The sequence below is a fragment of the Phyllostomus discolor genome, chromosome 2 (genome assembly GCF_004126475.2).
Source record: "Phyllostomus discolor isolate MPI-MPIP mPhyDis1 chromosome 2, mPhyDis1.pri.v3, whole genome shotgun sequence".
Lineage (NCBI taxonomy): Eukaryota > Metazoa > Chordata > Mammalia > Chiroptera > Phyllostomidae > Phyllostomus > Phyllostomus discolor.
The window spans coordinates 32,817,759-32,841,193 of NC_040904.2; the positions used below are offsets into that span (position 1 = coordinate 32,817,759).

Sequence of the window (23,435 nt, forward strand, 5' to 3'; positions counted from 1 at the left end):
AGCCAAATCTACCAGAAAGTCTTCTGTGAGCCCTCAAGGCATATTCCCTTCTATGTGTTCCCAGAGCAGTTTTATACTTCTCTTAGGACACCAAATCACTCTCCATCTTGTATTACAATTAAAGTATGGATTCTCCTGTTATGCTAGCCTGCTGGCTTCCTTGGAATAGGATCTGTCCAGATTTACTGGAGTAAAATGATCTGCATAGGGCAGATACTAAATACTGTATGTCAATACTGCCATCATTCTTTCCACTACACAGATCATTTCAAACCTCTCTTTCCCCTTTAGACCTATCTAATTAGGCACCAAGACTTGTCCACTTTTCATAATTTCTTCCTTTTAATTTCTATGGCCCACAATCTTGAGTATAAGACTTAAGTACTTTATCTCTAGTTTTGAACTGATCATCAAATCCCCAGAGCCTTTCCAGTAAAATTTATCCTCCAAATTATTGACACATTCATCTAATTTCCGTATGTCTTCTGCTTTTAAATCTTTGTTACCCTTTGCTTTTAGGACATTTAACACAAAGCCTTCCAGTCCCTGGTTTTAATTTACTTTCCTAGTATTGCTCTTGGTCTGTTCCATATGAGCTTTCTTCATTTTAACAAAACTATTCTATTGAACATGCCTTGAATATGCTTTGTCGTTTTCATCTCCAGCCCCTTGCTCATTTCAATTATGCTTTTCTGGATATCTTTCCTCTTCTCCCCTCTCTCTACTCATCCTAATGACACCCCATCCATGATGGCATACCTCTGCTATCAAGTTTTTACTCATAGCACCTTTCCTGAAGTTTCACTGAATTTAAATCTATGTCATTCATTTAGCACATAGCATGTTACATCACAAATTGCTCTTTCTCCAAGGGAAATGGAAGATCTCCAAAGTCAAGAATAATTATTTGCAAGCACTGGCTGGGTAGCTCAGTTGGTTAGAGCATCATCCCAATACAACAAGGTCATAACCTTGCTGGTGCTGGACACCAAGGGTTTGATCGCCCCTGCAGGACACATACAAGACTCAACCAATGAATGTATCAATAAGAGGAACAACAAATCAGTGCCCTCCTCAAATCAATCAATAAAAAATGTTTCCTCCAGTATTTAATTTGGCCCTACCCAATAAACATGTTGACTGCTTCACTATTATTTTTCTGCATTATAGAAATGCAACAGAAACATGGACATTCTGATAATTGAAATACTTTCTTTTCCCAGAAACATAATATCCAAAGTTTTCTGTCCCACACACTCAAAACATTTTCTTCTAGCCATTTGTCTGTACTTAGAAGCATCTCTGGTGTACTATGTTGGGACCAACTTCTTTAAATTCTGCAGCAGTGATCCACATGTCCTGGAAGGCAGACAGGGATGCCAGAATAGAGCCTCCCATCCACACTGATATTTTCCTTTCTGGGGGAGCTATAACTTGCACAGGGGTATTGGCAGGTGCCACGTTTGCTATATCTTTAACTAGCCGCTTGTCTAAACCAGGGAACAAGGTTGATCCCCCAGCAAGGATAATATTGGAGAAAAAGGAATTCCTCAAATCTGAATCGCATTTCATTATGCTGCTGAAGCACATCTTATCAATGCCAGGAGTCTCAAGGTTCATGAGAGATGGAGAGAAGAGGGCCTCTGGACATCGAAAGAGCTGGTCATGGAGCTTGACCATCTTCCCATCAGGTAGTTGGTAAGCTTTCTCTATAGTACTAGATTTCTTGGCTATTTCCTCTTCATAGTTCATTGCCACATAACAAGAGGTTTCCTTAATGTCTGCAACAATTTTTCTGTCTGCAGCACCAAGCAGCATGATGCCATGGTCCTTCAACAGCATTGTGAGGTGGTTGGTGAGGTCAAGGCCAGCCAGATGTAGTTGCTGGACACCATGAGGAAGACAGTAACCTTCAAAAATGGGGACACACTGGGTAATCCCAGCACCTGAATTCATCACAAAGCCAGTTGTGAAGCCAGCAGCAAAGAGAGCCAGCACCCCCTGGATGGACATATAGAAGGCAGGAACCCCCAGATGCTCAAAAAACACTTCAGTGATCTGTTGTCGGTTGGCCAATGGGTTCAGTGCTGGCTCAGTAATCAAGACTGGGGCTTCACAGGGCTTTAGCTTCAGATTGTAGTCATAGATATGCTTCCATGTGATCTCCATGTCCCCCCAGGAAGTAATGAGACCACGCTCCACTGGGTAGCTGTAGGAAGAAAAATAGCATAATGGCAGTTTCTACCTTTCAAACCTGGGTCAATCCCCACAGTTATCACCAATATCCCTATATGGTCAGTGACTGCCAGAGCCTCTCCGAGAAGTTAACTACCAGCATAAGTAGCACTACCTTTCTCTGCTATTTCTGTTGCTTTCCATTTTCCCTACCCACTTTGGAAGACCTTTTGTGACTTAAAAAAAGTTGGCGGAGGCGGGGTTCATCTTCACATAATATTTCATCGAAGAAAATCACCCAAATGACAAAGGTAGCATGAACTAACATTCTTAAATGAATTAGAATTTTATGACAACTTTATAGGTTTGGGTACATTTGTATAGATAAAGAATGCAAGTAATATTCACTCATTAGATGACTGGTATTCGGAGATTCGCGGCCTTCGCATTTGCAATAACGCAGGCTAGCTGAGACTCTCCTGGCTTCCTTACCTTTTCTCTCACCCTTACACACCTCATTAGGGCTCACGCTCTTTCCCCTCCCTACGGGTCCCGCCAGTCAGAAAAAGGCCGTACCTGATGCTCAGCGAGCCTCTTCTCTCCTGCGCTTGGTCACCCACCCACAGCTCCTGCGCGCCCTCCGCCGCCCAACTGTGGCCTTTGGCCCGGCCGATAATGTTCGGGTAGATAAAATGGGGCTCCCGGGATCCAGCCAGGCCCGCCTTAATCACTCCCGAGCCGTTGTCGATCACCACCCGTCTCTGGTAGTTGCTCATGCTGCCCACGGCACCACCACCTCTGCTCGCCGGGTCGCTCCTGCTGCCGCGGCTGCGGGCACAGCCGAAAGGACGGAAAGTGCGGGGTGTAGCCCCTAGGCGGCGCTACAAGGTTCCAGTGATGCGCGGGAGCAGACGGCCTGGAACGCCGCGTCACAAAGGCCCCCCGCAAGGGCCCTTGGCGCCCAGGCCTGTAGACTCAGCAGACTCGCCGTGAGCTCCAAAGCGCCGCTCGCCAGGGGGTCTCACCGTGGCGTCACTCCCTGACCTCCAGCATCCCGGAACATCTTTATCAGGAAAAGGCGCCCCCCCGCCTCCAAAGATACAACCTAACCCTTCACAAGTGGCTTTCTCTAATACCTGCATGAGCTGTAAAACGTTTTATTTCCCCAAGCCATTGAATTCTGGTTAATAAGCGTTAATCCAGGAGCCTGGGAAAGCTCTGGAATACGCTGTTAAATGGGAAAAGATGGAAACATTAGACAAAGGAAAGTGGTCCCAGCAGGGAGGTAGGTTCCTGCTTTTGAAACTTTGTCAACTTCTGAAAAGGGAGGGAAAAAATGCTAGGATTTAAAGTGAGTTTAATTTTTTTTTATTGTTTCTATGTACTGGGCAATGGTTGTGTTTTCTGTGGTTTGTAAGCATAATGTACTCAAAAGCAAAATGGTAGAATCTCGGTATTTATTTATTTGTTTATTTAAGCAGTCTCATCAGGTTATATCCCGGGATAATATGGAAACTCAAAACGAAAACTTCTGGATTTTTAAACCTAAGAATGTCTCTCTCTCTTTGCAAGAAAACTAATATTCCTTAAGTCATATGAAGCTCAGACTTAAAAACATTGTGTTCCAGAAAGGGCATCTTGGTGTCTGATTTTCCCCTCTCAATTTTGCACACCCTGAAGAGGATTTTTAAAATAGTACGCAACTTAGAAGCTCTGATCTACAGAAGCAGGGAAGGCAATTCAAAAGCTATTTACACGTCCCTCCACTAGCGGTTGGGAAGAGTCGCTTTCTCGCCAACTAAATCCCGGCTCTGGGGTTTGGCGATGCGCGCTGTTGTGGAATCAGGGAGTGATTCCGTGAGGGCGCACCCTTCCAGGCCGGGGAAGCCCAGACACTCGCCTGGCACTCTCAGCAGTCCAACGCAGGGGAAAGATAGGTAATAACCACTTCTTTCCCATGGAAGAAAGTGTACCCACAAGAAGGGCAACTAGCGAGTGGGTAGGTGGGGGCTTTAAAAATATGTTTTTAAAGTACACGCAAATTCTAACTTTTGAAATAGTAGCTCTGTTCCACTGGACATATGGTTATTTTCTCTTTCCTTGTTTTATTATTTTCTTTCCGGTAAAAGTTACGTTAATACTGTTAATTTTAAGAGAAAGCAAGCAGCAAGTTCAATACTTATATATATAGCGCTCCCTGAAGCAGGCATAACGGGCAGGTTTCCGTAGTGTAGTGGTTATCACGTTCGCCTAACACGCGAAAGGTCCCCGGTTCGAAACCGGGCGGAAACAGCTTCTTTTCTGAATTTTTAAATGACAGTGTTTACCAGACACGGTAATGCCATGTGCAATAAGGACTACAAACTTACATTTTTAAAAATTCAACTCACAACTTGATGCTGGGAAAACAATGTACAGCTTAGAAAGGGAGATCAGTGTGAAAACTGACAGCCCTATCGCTTCCTGGGCACTGTTTGTATTACGTCGTTTGGTTTTCCATTAGTTTGCCCCCCAAGATTGTAGATTTTCCTAAATGCCAGACAGAGACCCAATACACAAAGCTTTATTCGTATTCTTAATACAAATTGTCATGCTTGACACCTAGGAGAGACTCACATTTTTCTGAATTAATAATTCATCAGAAAAGGTTCCGACAAAAATTAAAGTGGAATCAGAAAGAACGGCATACTCAGATAAGTTTGTTAGCTAGGACAAGGGTCTCAAGATCTGGGTCATTCTCACTAAATGTTAGAATGTAGCATAGTATTTTACCTACGAGCTGTAAACAGGATCAGCTTGACAGGAACTCAACTAGGTAAGTGTAGCCAACTGCAAAGAAGTTGGCGTGTAATTGACCAAATCGTGTATATAATCAATGGTTAAGCTTCCCTTCTGGGAGACAGAGCTTCGGATATGAATCCCCTGTGTTCTTTATTTATTACAAGTAAATAAAATTACCATTCAACAACCACTTCGTTTTTTAATATACCACCCCAAGCGACCAACCCCTTGAATTCAGTAACAAAATCAAGAACAAGCCTCAATTTATTTTTCTTTATAAACATAACAGTTGTGGTTTTATGCACCAAAATGATTCTGAGTAAAAATAAGTTATAAAAACAGCAAACAGAATCCGGTTGGAAAAGTCTTGGAGAGAAGAAACGAATAAATTCAAGTGAGAATGTCCTTTCAGATAAAGTTGCTAATACGTTTCCTATGGTTCTGACACAATTTCTTAACAATTACTGTTGGTTTTGTTTTTCTGAGACTTTTTTATATCCGCGGGTACGCGAGAATACGCCTTAACATAAATGACTGTGAATCCTACTGTTTCTGCTCTTTTTGTATATTATGCAAACTTGCTTCCCTCTCCCTCATTATACAAAATATGAATTAGATGTAAATAATTGTATTAAAATGTTTCTAGCTCCGACTCAGAACTCTTTCCGGTATAACGCCCACCTTCCTCCATTGTTGCGCATGCCCAGTGTGCCCTACTGCTTTGCTCCGCTTTCATGCTCCAGACTTCTGTGTCCAGGTAGGGGTATCCTAGAAACTGGGCTACAGTTGGCCGATGCAAACAAAACCCAGGAGGTCCCACGAGTTTTCGGGTACGTAAACTGACAATGGGCGATCAGTCTCAGCTCAAATATTCCCCACGGCCGAGAGCCCAGTACACAAAGCAGTTGTTCATGAGGAAGGGAAGAATGATGGGAGAAGACGAGCAACTACAAACCCCAGCATGCAGTGCGCAATTTGGCTCCTGGAAAGAGGATTGCGGTGCAGCTCTGCCAGGCCTCGGGCCAAATTCGGGCAGAGCGCGAGACGTCGCCTTTCGTCCGACCAGAATGCTGAGGATGAGGAAGACAGGCGGGGAGTTGTGAACGAGCCCTGAGGTCCCTTATCTTTGACGCTCGCAATTTTGGGGGGCCCTGGCATGTAAGTGGTGTGTGTGTGTGTGTGTGTGTGTGTGTGTGTGTGTGTGTGTATGTGCTTGTGGGCCAGCCAGTTCGGCCCAGGCCTGTATCGGCCCTCCACGGTCCTAGAGCCTCTAGTGTTGCCAGGGACGTCTGGGCCGGATGTGACGTTACTGTAGAGGAAGAAGAGAGAGGCGGAGCGTGGCGTGGTGACGTCCTCCCAAGATGGCAGCGAGAGAGTGAAGAAACAGTGTTTCCGCTTGGTTTGCCATTAGGTGAGTTCTCTCTTCACCCCCCCAGCCCTCTATCCCCCTGCTCTTCAGACCCTGGGCCACTGGGAGGCAGGCGCCTTGGAGTTCGAGCTCAAGTCGGGACGAAATTGTTAATGTGGAAAGCTTGGGCGAAGCAGCCCGGTGTTGGCCTTGGTTACAACCTTTGCTGTGGGAATTTGGGGGAGTGGGAGCTGGGCGAAGGGCAGGGCTCCAGAAGCTGCGAGAAACCCGCTTTCTCTGTCACTCTACCTTGCCACCTTGAGAGGAGAGTTGGGGAAGTGAAGGGGTGTGGCCTCTTTCCGGAGAGGGACGGAACGTTTGACAAGCCTTGGCCTTGCTCATTCTCCACCCCCTGGACATTCGCCTACGGTTTTGAAGCAACTTTGTACCGCGAAAGCTTAACGGGTTTCGGTGGCTTGCGGGCAGTTTTAAAGATCTCATACTGGGTCTTTCCCTCATCTTTCCTATGGAATCACTCCTTAATGGTTGATTTTTTTTTCTTAACATGTATGTATGCGTGCTGAGCTTGAAAATCTGAAGTTTCAACTGGTGCAAAATCAAATTTTGTGGTGCTTTTTTTCCCAGCTTGTGAAAGTTTTTTCACTCTTGCCATTTATCGATGTGTCCAAAGGATTGTGATAGTTGGCGAAGATGAAACGAAGATAGAACTTATCCCTTTAGTATTTTTGACCATTACGTATTTGAGAAGAATTTTCTGGTGTAGGGATAAAATGAGAACTGACTTTTTTCTTGTTCTTGTTATGCCTTTACCAATTGCTTGGGTGAAGTGTTTGATGGAAACTTAAGATTGCTGATTTGATATTTCTTTTTGTCTTTTAGAGCAAGGGTAAAATTCCATTGAGATATCAAGATGCAGTATTCGCACCACTGTGAGCACCTTTTAGAGAGACTGAACAAACAACGGGAAGCAGGTTTTCTTTGTGACTGCACCATAGTGATCGGGGAATTCCAGTTTAAAGCTCATAGGAATGTGCTTGCCTCGTTTAGTGAGTATTTTGGTGCAATCTACAGAAGCACTTCTGAGAACAATGTCTTTCTTGATCAGAGTCAGGTGAAGGCAGATGGATTTAAGAAACTGTTGGAGTTTATATACACAGGAACTTTAAACCTTGACAGGTAAAGTACACAGTTTATTTAATTTGTAAAAGCTAATCAAAAGTCTTAAGAGCTAAAGTAGATATGTACTTTTTACATTCAGTCCCTGAACTCTGAGTCTTCAAATATGATGTTGTTTTGTGTTTTTTTAAGAAATCAGTACCATTAATTTTGATGGCCAGACTATATTTTAAGTACAAAAGCACAGATGTTAATATGATTAAAGCATTGTTTCTGACACATCTGATTTACCTACGGAAACAATGCCTATGATTTCAGTTACATAAATTTGAAGATCAAATACAATGAATCTAAGTGAATTCTAGTTTTCCCTTGATTTTTGGTCTTTATGTTCCTTTGGTATTCTCTCCCCCTCACTTTCTGTCCACTATTCTTAAGATGTTTGGGGTGAAGGACTGTAGATAGAGAAAGAAGAACCTCTGTGCTCATTTAATAGTGCTCCCATTTCCAACTCTAAATAGCAGTGTGCAGGACCTCTTTCTGATCTTGATTCACGAAAATAACTTCATTGGAGTATAAATGGTAGTGACTTCAATATTAATGCTGAAGTTAGGTCCAAGGTGCTAGAATGGTTTTCCAGTATGCTGAATGCTGTCCCTGCACTAACAAGAAGTAGGTACTGAGGACTTTGATAACACAGGCACTGTGTGTCTCCCATACATAACGATCGATATAATTAGCTTAATAGCAATGCACTTATTAGTTTGTCAGTGGAGATTAAAGGAAAGAGAATCCATACTGCTCTTCTTCCCTCTATCTCTTAGGAAAGTGTGAACATGAATAGATCATACTCTTCTGTCATAGAAAGATTGTGGGCTTTAGAATTAGATCTTGCCTATCGGTCACTATGTCTTTGAGCAAGATGCAAGCTCTCTGGGCCTCAGTTTTCCCATCTGTAAAAATGAGATGGTAATAACTACTTGGTGTTACTGTGAAGATTAAGGATTTATTTGAAGGCCCACCTCCCAATGAAAATTAGTTTCCTTGACTTGCCCTTCTCACCCTCTCCTTTAATTCCACATTTCTTGGAGAAAAATTGGGGGAAAAGTGAAACACCTGAAATTCTGCCACCTACTGATAACCACTATTAACATTTTGAAAAATAGTCTTTCATTTTTTTCCAAATGATCTCTATAGATATGTGCACATACACATTAAGCAAAATCCTCCCCTCTCTTTTATATTGCAGCTTATCATGGAAGGTAAAAATACCTCTTTAAAAAATTAGAATCATGGTGTTCCTTAGTGCTTTTGAAAAAGAAACATTCATGCTGTTTTGGAATTATACTTTAAATGTTGGTATAATGAAATCTTTGAGTTAGTTCTGTGTAAATTGAATAGAGGAACAGAACAGTGTTATAGATTAATCTCATGATAAGTTATTTAAATTTACTGAATAGTTTTCTGTAGAAATTTTGATTAAAAATTCAAAATATTTTATGTAAAATAACCACAAAACCCGTGAATTTTGGTTGCTTTTTAATTTAGTGTTTTCCCTTTCTCAGTTAACTTTGCTGGGAAAATCTTGATTTGAAGATCAGACAACTTTGTACTTTCACGCAAAAAAAAAAACCAGTCTGGAGAAAAGCAGATGTTTTGCTCAGTCTTTTGGTATATGTCTTTCCTGGGGAGCTAATTGTTTGAGTCCAGCCACAAATGTAAGAGAGGATTTTACCAAAAATAGAAAGTCTGTGTGATTTAGTGAATAATAGAAAATTAAGTGGACTCAGAAGGCAGCTTACCTTGGTCAAATTTTAGTTCTAACACTGTTGTTATCTTGGAAAAGTTACTCAGTTTTTTTGGATCTCTGATCTTTCATTGGTGTGTAAAATGGAGATTATAGTAGATTTCATTGGCATATCCTGAGGGTAAACTACTCATATAAAGCATTTAGCTAGGTACCTGCAATATGTCATTAAGTAACTTTCAATTACTGTTCAGAAAGTACAAGCAAATTTTCAAGCACTGTAACTTCATGCCTGTAAACAAAAGCACATCAATTATTGGCATAAACAAATGCTGATTGGTTCTCTTATCTGTAACTGAGATTACAGGCTATTTATGAAATAGATAAGTAATTTGTATGAATTTATATGAATCATTTTAATGTGTGACTCAGTGTTAGTTCATATTGGTCTTAGAGACTACTTGACCTTGTCATCTGTTTGGTGGTTCATTTTATGGAGTGCTGAGCACAATTACAGTATGAAACCAAAGTATAGAAAGTGATAGAGTAAATTTGGCTTTCATTCTAGTGGTATCTCTGATTTATAACTTGATTTCTAAAGATCATTGGTTTTATTTATGTGTGTGTGTGTGCGCGCACACACGCACACACACACATTCCAAATTTGTAGCCAAGGGCTGTAACAAAAGATGATCTTAAGTAATGTTTTCTTATCTATGGGAAAGAAGACTCAGTTTGCAAACAGATATTCCCAAACTGTATTTGTAGTATGTTTAGGAAGTTGGAGTGGAATTTCTCAGAGAATTAAATGCTTTTTAAACTGGTGATTAGGTTTACAAAGTGGCCTATAAATCTAGATGATAATCAACTGATAAAATGGTTATATGTATAATAAAACAAATTTTTAACAGCTGTTGTAATGCTAAATTTAAAAAGGTGGAATACAGGTGGCACTTGGCAAAGCAGATTTAATTAGATTATGAGAAAATGGGTAGAGATTTGTAGATACTATATTACATATACTCTCAATGATCGAGATGTTCATGACACTAGTTATTTTTATTTCATTTCAAATTTTCTTTTTTAAAAAGATTTACTAATAGTGTTATATTTAGATTATTAGCTATGACCAAAACCCTTTTCTCGCTTATACACATAATGAATAGGAAAAAGAGTTACTTTTTCCTGGAGACTTAAATAATATTTGGGGGAAATGGCAAGTAGAAAAGGTACTTGGGGGAGGAGAGCGTGTGTGCGCACGCACGTGTCCCCTCAAAAAATTAAAAGGGTCACATTTTTAGTGTTAATGAAAACTCAATTCTGATTTTACAGTTAAGAAAACTGAAGCCAGTATTATAGTAACCAAACAACATTTCACTACATTGTAAACTTCTGGAGGGCAGGGACTATTTGATGTTAATATCCCTCCTTAGTGTACAACACGAGGTGTGGGTGCTCAGGAAATATTGACTGGAATATTGGACAAGGTAACTTAAGTGTTTCTATATAATTCTAATATGACGAACTCTCCAGCTAGCTCAGCTTGGTGTCTCACAGACAAAGTGGAAGGGTTACAAGAGAGGGAGCACATTCTAAAACCTCTTCCTCCAAGTACGATCAATAGACTAGCAGCATTGGCTTCACCAGGGTATGTGTTAGAAATGCAAACACTCAGGCCCACCACAGACCTTCTGTTTCTGAATCTACATTTAACAAGATTTCTTGGTGATTCACATGCACAGGAAAATTTGAAAAGCATTGTTAAAGTTTCTCACAGAGAAAAGCAGAGAAAGATATAGGAACAGTTTTCTTAGACTTTTCCTGTTGTCTAGTCAGAAAAGTTGGTTGCAATCTGAAGAGGGCTCAGGGTGAATGGGAAGAAGCAATAAGTTATGTTCCAAGTGTTATTTAAACCAGGTAGGAGTTTTAACCTTTCTTTTTCTATAGCGGTACCTAGATAGCTATGAGTACCTATTATTTTACAACTTTTCAAGTTCTGTAAAGCTGGAGATTTTTGCTTAAACATGACTCTGAGCAAATGAATGAATTTGTTCTCTGAGCAAATGTATAGTTTTCTCTTAGTTATGCCTTTCTCATTTTTCTGCTTCATTAGCTCTTTAAAGATGTTGAAATATATGTGCAACTCTGTTACAAAAACAGTTTTTCTTTGATCAGAATAATGTCATTTAGCCTTATTTCTTTACAGTTGGAATGTTAAAGAGATTCATCAGGCTGCTGACTATCTCAAGGTGGAAGAGGTGGTCACTAAATGTAAAATAAAGATGGAAGATTTTGCTTTTATTGCTAATCCCTCTTCTACAGAGATATCTAGTATTACTGGAAACATTGAATTGAATCAACAGACTTGTCTTCTTACTCTACGAGATTATAACAGTCGGGAGAAATCAGAAGTGTCTACGGATTTAGTTCAGGCAAATCCTAAACAAGGGGCTTTAGCAAAGAAGTCGTCTCAAACTAAAAAGAAGAAGAAGGCCTTCAATTCCCAGAAAACAGGGCAGAATAAAAGAGTGCAATATCCCAGTGACATTTTAGAAAATGCATCTGTTGAATTATTTCTAGATGCAAATAAATTGCCCACACCTATAATAGAACAGGTTGCACAAAGAAATGATAATTCAGAACTCGAGTTGACATCAGTTGTGGAAAATACTTTTCCAGCACAAGATATTGTGCAAACTGTTACAGTGAAACGGAAACGTGGAAAATCACAGCCAAATTGTGCTCTGAAAGAACACTCTATGTCTAATATAGACACTGTCAAGAACTCTTACGAACTGGAGAGCTCTGGGGAAGAGCTGGATCAGAGGTATTCCAAGGCCAAGCCAATGTGTAATACCTGTGGGAAAATGTTTTCAGAAGCCAGCAGCTTGAGAAGGCACATGAGAATACATAAAGGAGTCAAACCTTATGTTTGCCACTTGTGTGGAAAGGCATTTACCCAGTGTAACCAGCTAAAAACGCATGTAAGAACTCACACAGGTAAGACTGGTTTGTAGCAGGTATAATTGTTTTTATACTGTGACTGAAATAATACTTTTTATAGTGAACATATTAATATACAGTGACCAAAATTTGATACATACTTTGATGCATACAAGTATTTAGCATGTTAAATTGTTGAACATTTTATAATTGTGCACAAGTATTTAATGGCTGTTTATTTTATTGTAACTGATACTCTGTAGTCCTGGTTAAAGTAAACATATATTTTGCCCCCATAGTTAAAGTAAACATAAATTTTGATCTAGTTTATTAAGTATTTAACACAAGGATACTAAAACTAATAATCAGAAAAAGTAATTACACCTCAGGCCAATACTCAGATTTTGCCAACATATCTCACCACCTGCTTCCTGGACTTGGTCAACTTCTGAACGTTTATTGGCATTACACAAGATCCCTTTCTCAACTACACTTACCTATTAGTACACTTAGGTTTGTACTTTTTAAGTTGCAATACATATTTCTCTAATTGATCACTTTTTACTATTGTCAGTTAAAAAGCACTAATAATTTTAAACTCTACTCCTGTTTTTAATAGTTAATCTGGAAGAGATCCTATTTGCTTTTTTACTTCTTGCAATTAACATTTTCAGAATATAGAAACTAATATTGTTGATGGACTCTTGAAAATTTATATGACTTATGCAACTAAAACAATGTTTCTTTCTAAATATAGATTTTATTTCTTTTTTTTAGGTGAGAAGCCATACAAATGTGAATTGTGTGATAAAGGATTTGCTCAGAAATGCCAGCTAGTCTTCCATAGTCGCATGCATCATGGTGAGGAAAAACCCTATAAATGTGATGTATGCAATTTACAGTTTGCAACTTCTAGCAATCTCAAGATTCATGCAAGGTAAAAAACAAAAACAGAATAAGTTGTTTGATCTTCAAGTCTGTCATTCACAGTAATCTTACGAATAGTACTGTATTAGAATTCAGGACAGTAGAGTTCTAATTGTGGTTCCACCATACAGTATTAGCATAGTCAAGGAACCACAAGCTCTGGTGGCTGGAGGAAAATAAGTGAGAATGGTGTAAGATCAGAGTGGTAATAAGGCATCCAGATGGTGTAAGGTTTTATAGGCCATTTTGAAGCTTTTGTTCTTGAGATTGAGAAATAAGTGGTGTGATATTGCTGTTCTTTTAAGAGGATCATTCTGGCTGCTATATTTGGAAAAGATTGCAAGAGTGGAAACAAATTTTCCAGTTACTAAGTTCTAGGTAAAACCCAAGTGAACATGATGTTGGTTCAGTTAGAGTGGAGCCAGTGAAAGATAAGTAGTAGTCAGGTTCTGGATATATTTGCAAATGTAGGACAAACAGAATTTGTTGCAGATTGAACGTGGGGTATAAAAGAAAGGAAGGGAAGGAGATCGATCAAAGATGGTTTTGACATTTTGAGCCTGACCACCTGAAAAGATGGAATTACCATTAACTGAAATAGAGTAAATTCATGAAAAGAGCAGTTTAATCAGGAGTACAGGTGTTGCTTGAGTAGAGTTCTGAACGTGTTAAATTTTAGATGACTATTAGACATCTGGAGGTATACAATAGACAGTTGGTTATTTAAGTCTGAAATTCAGGGGATTTGTTTGACCTGAAGATACACATCTAGAAGTTATCAACATTATTGGGTTGGCCAAAAAAATTGTTGTTGTTGTTTTCCATACAACAGCTCTAGTAGCTCTTAGTTGTCTTTAACTTCATTCAAAATGGTTTTGTTAGATTGTATTGTGACACTTTCCTTTTGGGTGCATTTAAAAAAATGAGAGTTGGTGAATTTTTGTGCAGCCATTTTAATACTGAAGATGGAAGAAAATAAGCATTTTCATTATATTATGCTTTACTGTTTCAAGAAAGGTAAAAATGCAACTGAAACACAAAAGAATTTGTTCAGTGTATGGAGAAGGTGCTGTGACTGATCAAACTTGCCAATGTAGTTTGTGAAGTTTCATGCCGGAGATTTCTTGCTGGACAATGCTCCGCAGTCACGTAGGCCAGTTGAAGTTGATAGCGATCAAATTGAGGCATTAATTGAGAACAATCCATGTTCTACCACACAGGAGATAACCAATATACTCAAAATATCCAAATCAATAAAGTTATTGGTGAAAATGAAAAATGTGTCTTTTATTTTACAGAAAAAACCATGTGGACTTTTTGGCCAATCCAATAGATAGTGTTGCAAGCCGTACATTGGATGATGTCACCAAGAGAATGAGTGTAGATAGAAAAGGGATCAAAGGACTGAAGTCATAAGACATTCTTAAGAGCTCTGGAAGATGGGCAAAAACCAGCAAAGGTGACTAGGAAGGAGCAGCCAATATAAGAGAAAAACCAGAAGAGTGGAGTGCCCCAGAATCCAAGTGAAGAAAATGATTTCAGAAGGGAGTAATCAGCTTTCTCAAATTCTGATGTTTGGGAGAAGACAGAATTGACTTAGATTTGCAAAGTGAGATGTCAGCAGTGCTTTTGATGAAAGTAGTGTTAGCAGAGGCTAGTAGAGAATAGATTAGTAGAGAAGAAATAAAGTAGAACAGTTGGAGACTCAAGTTTTGTCAAGCAGTAGCAAAGAAATGGAAGAGCAAATAAGGTTAAGTGTCTTTTGTAAGATGGGAGAAATCACTATATTTGTACACTGCAATCCAGTGGGATAGGGAAGATGGATGAGGTAGGATGGAGGAAAATGCAGGAGTAACACTGAGTAGGTCAGAGATAGTATCTAAGCACACAAATGGGAGTAGTCAGATTCAATGAAGTATCATCATCCTCAGAGTTAACAGGAAGGAAAACAAACTATATAGGTACTGTATAGGCATTATATATAGTACAAACTATCGGTTAGAGAGTTGTGATGGTGGGAATTTTCTAGTTGCTTAAATTTTTCTGTGAAATAGAAAGCAAAGGAATCAGCTAAGAGTGAGAATGGATAAGGAAGTGCTAGAGTTTTGAGGAAAGAAAACTTTTGAGGAGTGAATAGACAAGCAGCAATAATTGCCTGCAATATTAGGGGCACATTTGAGAACCATATAAAGATGATGACAGTACTTTTTGAACTGGTCTCAGAACTGATGTTTTATAACAAAACATTGAAACTGTTGGTTTTAAATGTATATACTTGATCTGTTAAGATGAAATGAAATAAAATTATGAAAGTTGTGTGAAAAATGCTTGCTATGTAAAATGACCTCCAAATTGTTTTATTTATTAACATATAACTCGGTGTGTATTTGCTAATAGGAAGCATAGTGGAGAGAAGCCATATGTCTGTGATAGGTGTGGACAGAGATTTGCCCAGGCCAGCACACTGACCTATCATGTTCGTAGGCATACTGGAGAGAAGCCTTACGTATGTGATACTTGTGGGAAGGCATTTGCTGTCTCTAGTTCTCTTATCACTCATTCTCGAAAGCATACAGGTAAGAATTTGATGTGGAGAGACTGCTTAAAGTAAGGGAAGCTGTAAAAATAAAAGGGGAAATTGAGTCTTTACAGAAAGTAGGTTACAGACTAGTTACATATCTGTTGTGTTTGTGCTTTTTGAAGTTTTTATGCTTATGATTTTCTGATAAACATAAAAACACATTTTTGAATAATATACAATGGGTGAAATTATTATCACATAACATACATTAAAATCATAATTTTGACAAGTATAAATTTGAGTTGAAACTCTTTATGACCTTAGAAAAACTCCTTAGCCCCTTGAAGTTTCATTTCCCTTGGATAAAACTAGAGTAAAATGAAGGGGTAGGGGTGGATTTGGGTAGAACATTGATTTTGTGACTTCCTACAGAGACATTCTAAGATTTGCATATTAAACAGTGTTCAGACAAATTCTGTTCAAAGATTTTCATTATTTGTAGGGTACATTTTTAATAGATATTTTCTAAATAATTTTATTCTCAATAATATACTAGATAGCAAGAATTGAAATATGGATTGATGAATTTACATGTTATTAATCATATAAAATCTAATTTCTTGCCCAGTTCTAGTCTACTAGAAGGACATTTGCAGAAATAAAGTTTTATTATGGGAAAAGCATTAGGTTACATGAACAGTATAAAATAATTACTAATATTCATTTCAGTTGGATCACACTGAAAAATACCTCTAAAATACAATATAAAGAGGTTTTAATTTAAATGATATTTTAGAACAGCGTACTTTAGATTATTATAATTGATAAATATTATATTGGTATAGTACACCACTTCGCTATCTTTTATTTTCCATCTAGGTGAAAAACCATACATATGTGGTATTTGTGGGAAAAGTTTTATTTCCTCAGGAGAGCTCAACAAACACTTTCGATCCCATACAGGTCTGTGTTTAGGGGGAACGTATTATTTTTTTGTTCTCTCTAATTTCTTTTTATGTAAACCTTGACTTTTAAACCATTATGGACTCTATGGTATCTATATAGTAATATTTTAATGCATAAATACCAACTTTTCATTTGCTTATTTTGTTTTAGTTAGGAGTATGAATTAAATGTGGTCAAGAATTGTGTAATTTTCTAAGAAATATGCCAGATAATCAAGTTTTTTAAAATGATTTGGATTTAATGGCAGATAATACCAAGAAATGAAAAGGAATCGGTAATAAGATAATATTAGATTTTCAAATTAAACAGTGTTCAGTATGCAAGTTTTAGGAATAAGTTTTAATATTGACATATTTATTGTAAAAGGTAGTATGTGAATAGTATGAAGAAAATACTGAGTGTAAAAAAAATGTAAACAAAGGAAAAAGCCACCTTAACAATGTGCTGTTTTGACTTTTTCTTCTTAAACATTATCCCTTACAATTGTTGCCTAGAATAGTATGAGCATCTAGGAGACATTTAATAAATTTATTAGCAACTTCTATATTCTCATGCTGTTTGGTTTGCATAATAAAGCATCAAATAGTTCTTCAAAAGAATTACAATTTTGTAGCACTTCATTCTGTTAGTTTTTTAAAGGGTTTTCCTAGTAATTTGTAAGCTACTTGAAAACAGAAAAACATAATTATGCTTCTCCCCCCTGCTGTATGTCTCAGCCAGGCTCTGGCATCTAGTTGCACTCACTAAATGTCTGGTAGAAATAAAAGAATGTTTGTTTTTTAATTGATTGGAAAGAGAGAGAAACATCAGTTAGTTGTTCCACTTATTCATGTATTCACTGGTTGATTCTTGTATCTGTCCTGAGTGGGAATCAAACCTGAAACCTTTGTGTATTGGGACGACGCTCTAACCCACTGAGCTACCAGACCAGGGCTTTAAGAGAGAGGTTTTTTTGTTTGTTTGTTTGTTTGTTTTAAGTTTAAAATTTCTGTTAATGAGGATGCTCCATTTTCCCTAAAATGGGGATGCTTTACATAAAGTAAAGGAGTGCCTAGAGAGAGAGAGTAGTTTTTATTTCACTATATTAGAACCGCACGATTAAAATGGTAAATTGAAACTAAATTTAAAGTGTAGTAATGTTTCCCTTGTGTTCCTAAACATTGATATTTTTGTCTTAGTTAGCTTGTAAAATTACTGATGTTTTAAACGTTTAACTTGTTTTTCAGGAGAAAGACCATTTATCTGTGAATTATGTGGAAATTCTTACACTGATATTAAAAATTTAAAGAAGCACAAAACAAAAGTTCATTCTGGTAAATGCTTATGTTTCTTTAAAATTTGGCGTGCTCATATTGGTGCTCTTAAAATGCTGAGATACACATAACAATTTAGATTTTTTAAAACTAGATATATACAAGTAAGGTAGCTTTATAATTTGTACTGTGAATGTCTTTTCATGTTGACCTAATAAATAATATTGAAATATTTTCTCCTTTAAAAATCTGATGTATGCATAGTTTTAAAAATGAATATATAAGCAAACTATGTATCACTATTCCCCATACTAGAATCTGGGTTGCCTAGAGTTTACTGTAGTTTTAGGGTAGTAGGGGGGGAGGCTATCATGAACGTTAATCCAAATATATATATGTATATAATTTGGAAATAAGGAAATGGGAAGCTACAAACTGTTACATAAAAATAGAACTAAATATTAGAACTAAATATGATTGAGACCAAATGTGGGCTATAATAGAGACACAGAAATGCTGAAGAAGAGTAAATACTTCTGAGGTGTTGGAAAGGCTGAGTTTTAGGGAACCGGCAGGACAGAGAGGAGCCTGGAGGATGGACATGGGAAAGGAAGGGCTCCTTCCGGGCAGCGTTGCGAAGAGAGTAGGACAAGCGAGTGCAGGCTATATTCTTAGCTGGTTGAACTGAAGAGTAAGTACTCTGCAAGAACTGAGTTACAAGTTTACAAAAGCAAACAAGCAGTTTTGCCTAAAGAGGATAGTGAAATTGAAATCTTGTCAATACTTTGGACTGTCAGGAGCACGGTAAAACCAGTAGAAAATCTGAAGGCAAATATGTCTTTAATCAGTGTGATAATTACTCCCTTGACTAGAGCAGAAATTCCTCACCTCTGAAAATATATGCACTCACCATTCTGAACTTGAATATACAGAATAGTATGAATGATTCATTAATACAGTCAGTGAACAAATAGAGTATTTATTATGGGTATAGCACTGTTAGGTATTTTAGTCTAGTTGAGGATTAAGGCATACCTAAGTTGAGTGTTAAGTAGCACTGAGATAGGATGTCACAACAAGGCAGTATATGAAGAAACATTGAAAAATGAGTGATAAAGGAGATAAGGAACAGCTAACCTTGGGCTAGAACAATGAAGTCAATTTTTACCATGGAGCTGGTGTTCGAACCTAGTCTTGGAGTCCATATTGATTTGTATGGATAATGAGGGCAACTCAGCAGAAGAGAAGTAGCTTGAGTAAAAGTATGGTAGTTGAAATGCAGGTTCTGGGAATGGGTAGGAGTTTATGTTTTGTTTGTAAAGATAGTATAATTTTTTTTCCCTTTCATTTCAGGGGCAGATAAAATTCTAGATTCTAGTATAGAGGATCATCCCTTCTGTGAACAGGATTCCATACAGAAAAGCCCTTTATCAGAAACTTTGGATGTGAAGCCTTCTGATATGACTTTACCACTGGCCCTTCCACTTGGGACTGAGGACCACCACATGCTTCTGCCTGTCACAGATAATCAGTCTCCTACATCAGATACATTGTTGAGATCATCTGTGAATGGGTATTCAGAACCACAGTTGATTTTTTTACAACAGTTATACTGACTTTGTGAGGAGTATGGAATTGCTAAGACATCTCTGGTAGTAAACATAAACATCTCTGGTAAGGTGCAGATACTCATCTTAAAATACTATTTATTTGAGTTGTGGCCATCATGATTCATTCACTCAAGTAAAGGCACCTGATGCTGCATCATAGCCACCATGCCTGTTTTGAGTTCTGGCTTTTATGTCTAGATTACACCTGTAGCTTTTTAAGAAATGAATTATAATACAGTAGCACTATTTTGGGTGGTTAGGTTTCATTTTCTTTTAGAGCTGCCTTAATTCCATTTTTATTTTGCATCTTAGAATTAATTGCCTTCCATGCATTGAAATGGAGTCTGTCAGTTTATATGATTCAGTTTGATCTGTGTGATTTAAAACTTTTCTTTCCCTCAAAATTTAAGCAAAATCTACCATGGCATCAGCCCAAGAGTGTTGCTGTTACTAAGCCCCACAGACCAATGCATAAACTATGAGGGAAAAAAAATAAAATTTCATATTTCTGCCTAAGAAAATTTAAGTACTAATAAGAATTATGCTATTTCTCTATTAATATAATCCATTGGAGGTAACTTTTCTAATGAAACAAAAAGAAGTGTTTCTCTTAAGAGCTAGAAAACTATAAATTTTTGTTCATTTTAGAACTCAGTAGTCTGGAGAAAACTAATACTTTTGAGTTACCTGAGACTGCATTTTCAAATAAGTTTATAATAGATATTTGGTGTTTTTACCTTGTTACAAGACATTTTCAAAATTTGACTCTGGTTATGTTTTAACAGGTTTCTAGGTTACTGAAGATGAGGAAAATTTTGATAAGCCTCTTGTTATGCACTTTTTAAAATATTAAATTCTAAAAAGAATTTTCTAAATATAAACTTAAAGCATACTATAAATCACTTGGCTCCTGAATATGATTCATTATATTACATAGGTTTAGGAAATTAACTTCAATTATAAGTAAACATTTGAGTTACCGGAAAGCCAGTTTATTAAATGTTTTATATTTGAGTGTTCTTTAAGTTTTAAGACTTAAAATTTTATAGTAAACCACAACATTTGGTGGTAGTTGTAGCCTCACAGTAGCCCTTCTCCTTCCTGCTGAACATAGAACATTCAGTATTACTCTCTTTGCTACCACTCTTCCCTACCCCACTTTTCCCACATACTGACTTATTTTACTGTGTGATCTTTGGACATTAAATTACCAGTTTCACAAAGACAGTTCTTATACTGCTGATTGAACACTGTGGTGACATATTTTATTTCTGCCATGCATTAGTTGTGGCTTGGTTTTGTTTTTAAAGTATACCTGTAATAAAGTTAATGTATTTTCCATTGGTATTGATTTCTTTAATTGTATTTTCTCTGGGGTTCTGGTCACAGGAACCAACTAGAGGACATAATAAAACTATGTAATTCTTGTAAACTGTAGAAATTGTCACCATTTCACAGCACACTCAGCATTTTCACAATAAATTGCTACCAGTGGTATTGACTTAATTGAATAGAGTTTGAAATATTGCCTTGTATTTCCATCAAACATAGTATTTAATTATTTATCTAAGAAATCTAAATATGCATGTATATTAACATACAGAGTTTAAGTACAACTTATAAAATGTTCAACTAATCTGTTTTGGCTTAAATGCAATAGGAATTTATTGGAATGTGAATGTTTTAAAGAAAATTAAAAGACTCGGCTTTTTAAAGAAGTCTGCTGAAATAGAGAGGTTATATTTAATTGACACCTTCATTAACCTAAACATCTAATGAACAAAAGTTCTTTTTAAAAACACTACAGTGATGTCATAATTCTGTGAGGGCAGAAAGCACCAAATTTCCTCTAACATGGTAATTAGCATTCTGCCTTTGCATAGATTAACCTTCACATTTATTATTTTTAGCGTTACTGGATTAGAGTGGGTGTGGTTGATTTGCTGTGCTTTTTTCATCACAGTATCTGCTTCTTAAATAATTTTATTTTAAATTGGGATGGCTTGATACTCTTCCACAATGAACAGGTAAACAAAGATTGAAAACTGAAGTTACTGTCTTGTCATTCTTAAAAAACCATTCTTTTTTTTATCATGATGTGCTTATATTTTAGTTGTATCCAGTATCATTCTAATACAATTTATTATTTTAGTTCAGTTCATCTTTAAATATATTATAATACAGTGTGCTAAGAAGGGTCTATAAATTATTTAAGTATTACTAAGTATTTTGAAAGTGGGATGCTGAAGATCTTATTGAGTAACAAATTATTTTCTAAATTTTGTTTTATATTTGTATTAGATTTTTATTACTGTATTGATAGAGATTAGACTTTTCCAATAGAAACAATAGACTATATATAAATGATTTTTGCTGTTTTAAAATGGTACTTGTTTTGTGTTTAATTTCATAGGATTTGATAGACAAATTTTAGAAAATTGTTTTTCTTTCCAAAAGAAAAGGTTCTATCAGTTCTGTTGCAACAATAGTTTATCACTTTTCTGTATGTTTTAATTCTACAGAGATTGTGCAAATGTGTAGTGGAAATATACTCATGTAAAGACATGTATTCATGTTTCTAGATATCCAAGAATAGTAGTTGTGCCACTTGATGCATATCGGAAACATCTTTATAGAATAATGATATCCAGACCCCGCCCCAACTTAGGCCTGCTGAATCCTCGGGACATGTACATGCTGGCAAAGCCCCACTGGTTATTTCAATGTATACTATATGATGAGAACTATTGTCCTAAATGCTTCTTCCTTTGGGAAGCATTTATAAATGAAGCTCTTGATATAACTTTCCATCTTTTTCAAAGATTTTGAGTCTGAGAACTTAGCTAGAAATACTACTGAGTAAAAAGAAATTGTAAATTGTATTTTAATACAATACCTAGAAGTTCTACACTTTTACTCATTATTTATAAACAGTATTGAGATTTACTTATTGGAGTATTAAGTTTTGGAGATAATAATATGGTTTCTTTTTCTGTCTTTTGCAACCCCTATTCCTGTTCATTCAGGTGAGATTTGGTATGTTTGTTAAAGGAATTAAGTAATCATGCAGAAATAGGTTATTCCATTTCAAGAAGAATAGACTAAAACATTGTAGATGTGAACAGATATTTGAATTGAAATATCTGGCTACTATTTCAAATGCTTGAAAGTTAAATCATAATACATAAAGCTACAAAGATAAATAAGATAAACACCCTTAAGTTTACAGTCAAATGGGAAAGACAAGCCTGGAAATAAATAGCAATAAAATAAGTTAGAATGTTGAGTACTACAGGGGAGGAAGGCAAGAAAGGAAATGCTGAGCAGTCAAAGGGAGTTGAATGGACAGAGACAGGACCATTGCTCCCCTGGATCTGCAAACAAGATAGCCGATGGGAGCAAGTTGCGCACAGCTCACCGAGATGGGCAGAATGAGGAGCACATATGAAATGAGACAAACATCTAAGACATGTCCTGTAGACATGGTCTGTACCTATCCCATCTTACTTGCCATAGTGCTCTACCCTTCGCCTGTGCCGAAGGAATGGGATTAGATAGCCAAGTTTATAACCCACATTCTCACACACCCTTCAGTTGCGTGCTGAAGGACAGGGGTTGGACAGCCACGTTTGTACCACATGACACCATACTAAACCACCACAGCTGACCCAACACCTTACTGGGGCAGAACAATTCTTAGGTCAGACTGAGCTAGTTCTTTCTATGAAATGCTGAGGCTATTATGCATACACGTAAATGAAAAGATCATTTACAAGTAGCCCACAGTTGGTGAAGCCAGCCAAAATCGAAAGGAAATGGCAGAGAAAGGATTTGTAGAGCAGGGGGGCGGGGGGGGGGGGGGGGAATAGGTTTGCAGAACCAAACAACTGAGGCCCTGTGAAAGGAGTGGCCTGGGCTTCTAGCTTTTCAGGCCTATTCTGGAGGGGGCACAGCTACGCCTCACTTCCTTGTCCCTGGATGCCAGTGATTGTTTTTGCCCATTAGTTACATCCCTACAGTAAATCCC

The 23,435-nt window shown here is 37.4% G+C and overlaps 2 protein-coding genes and 1 non-coding gene across 6 annotated transcripts; 2 read left to right on the forward strand and 1 right to left on the reverse strand.

Moving 5' to 3' along the window:
* Positions 1-1,192: 1,192 nt before the first annotated feature.
* Positions 1,193-3,463, reverse strand: ACTRT3 (actin related protein T3). 2 transcript variants are annotated; one of them, XM_028504591.2, is made up of 2 exons: positions 2,752-3,463; positions 1,193-2,209 (listed from the first exon to the last, which is right to left on the reverse strand). In XM_028504591.2, exons 1-2 carry the CDS (start codon positions 2,949-2,951, stop codon positions 1,291-1,293), a joined length of 1,119 nt encoding a protein of 372 aa, XP_028360392.1. In that variant the 5' UTR covers positions 2,952-3,463; the 3' UTR covers positions 1,193-1,290. The 2 variants fall into 2 exon arrangements, with proteins under 2 accessions (XP_028360392.1, XP_035873555.1); XM_036017662.1 differs by having other exon boundaries at positions 2,690-2,884.
* Positions 3,464-4,394: 931 nt separating this feature from the next.
* Positions 4,395-4,467, forward strand: TRNAV-AAC. The gene has a single exon. It is a non-coding gene; the product is annotated as a tRNA-Val (tRNA).
* Positions 4,468-6,158: 1,691 nt separating this feature from the next.
* On the forward strand, positions 6,159-22,455 carry MYNN (myoneurin). 3 transcript variants are annotated; one of them, XM_028504338.2, is made up of 8 exons: positions 6,159-6,367; positions 7,205-7,501; positions 11,395-12,188; positions 12,909-13,068; positions 15,456-15,634; positions 16,459-16,542; positions 17,772-17,858; positions 19,152-22,455. In XM_028504338.2, the coding sequence occupies exons 2-8, from the start codon at positions 7,236-7,238 to the stop codon at positions 19,412-19,414; spliced, it is 1,833 nt and encodes a 610-aa protein (XP_028360139.1). In that variant the 5' UTR covers positions 6,159-6,367; positions 7,205-7,235; the 3' UTR covers positions 19,415-22,455. The 3 variants fall into 3 exon arrangements, with proteins under 3 accessions (XP_028360139.1, XP_035873547.1, XP_035873548.1); XM_036017654.1 differs by lacking the exon at positions 16,459-16,542 and having other exon boundaries at positions 19,152-21,137; XM_036017655.1 differs by lacking the exon at positions 7,205-7,501 and having other exon boundaries at positions 19,152-21,137.
* The last annotated feature ends 980 nt before the right edge of the window (positions 22,456-23,435 follow it).

What these genes read in the sequence shown, in the direction of transcription:
- ACTRT3 (XM_028504591.2), bottom strand. Translation starts at nt 2,951, where the DNA reads ATGAGCAACTACCAGAGACGGGTGGTGATCGACAACGGCTCGGGAGTG. An exon ending in AGAGGCTCGCTGAGCATCAG is followed by an intron (nt 2,210 to 2,751) that starts GTACGGCCTTTT and finishes TTCTTCCTACAG; the next exon opens with CTACCCAGTGGAGCGTGGTC.
- MYNN (XM_028504338.2), top strand. Translation starts at nt 7,236, where the DNA reads ATGCAGTATTCGCACCACTGTGAGCACCTTTTAGAGAGACTGAACAAA. An exon ending in GGAACTTTAAACCTTGACAG is followed by an intron (nt 7,502 to 11,394) that starts GTAAAGTACACA and finishes ATTTCTTTACAG; the next exon opens with TTGGAATGTTAAAGAGATTC. An exon ending in GCATGTAAGAACTCACACAG is followed by an intron (nt 12,189 to 12,908) that starts GTAAGACTGGTT and finishes TCTTTTTTTTAG; the next exon opens with GTGAGAAGCCATACAAATGT.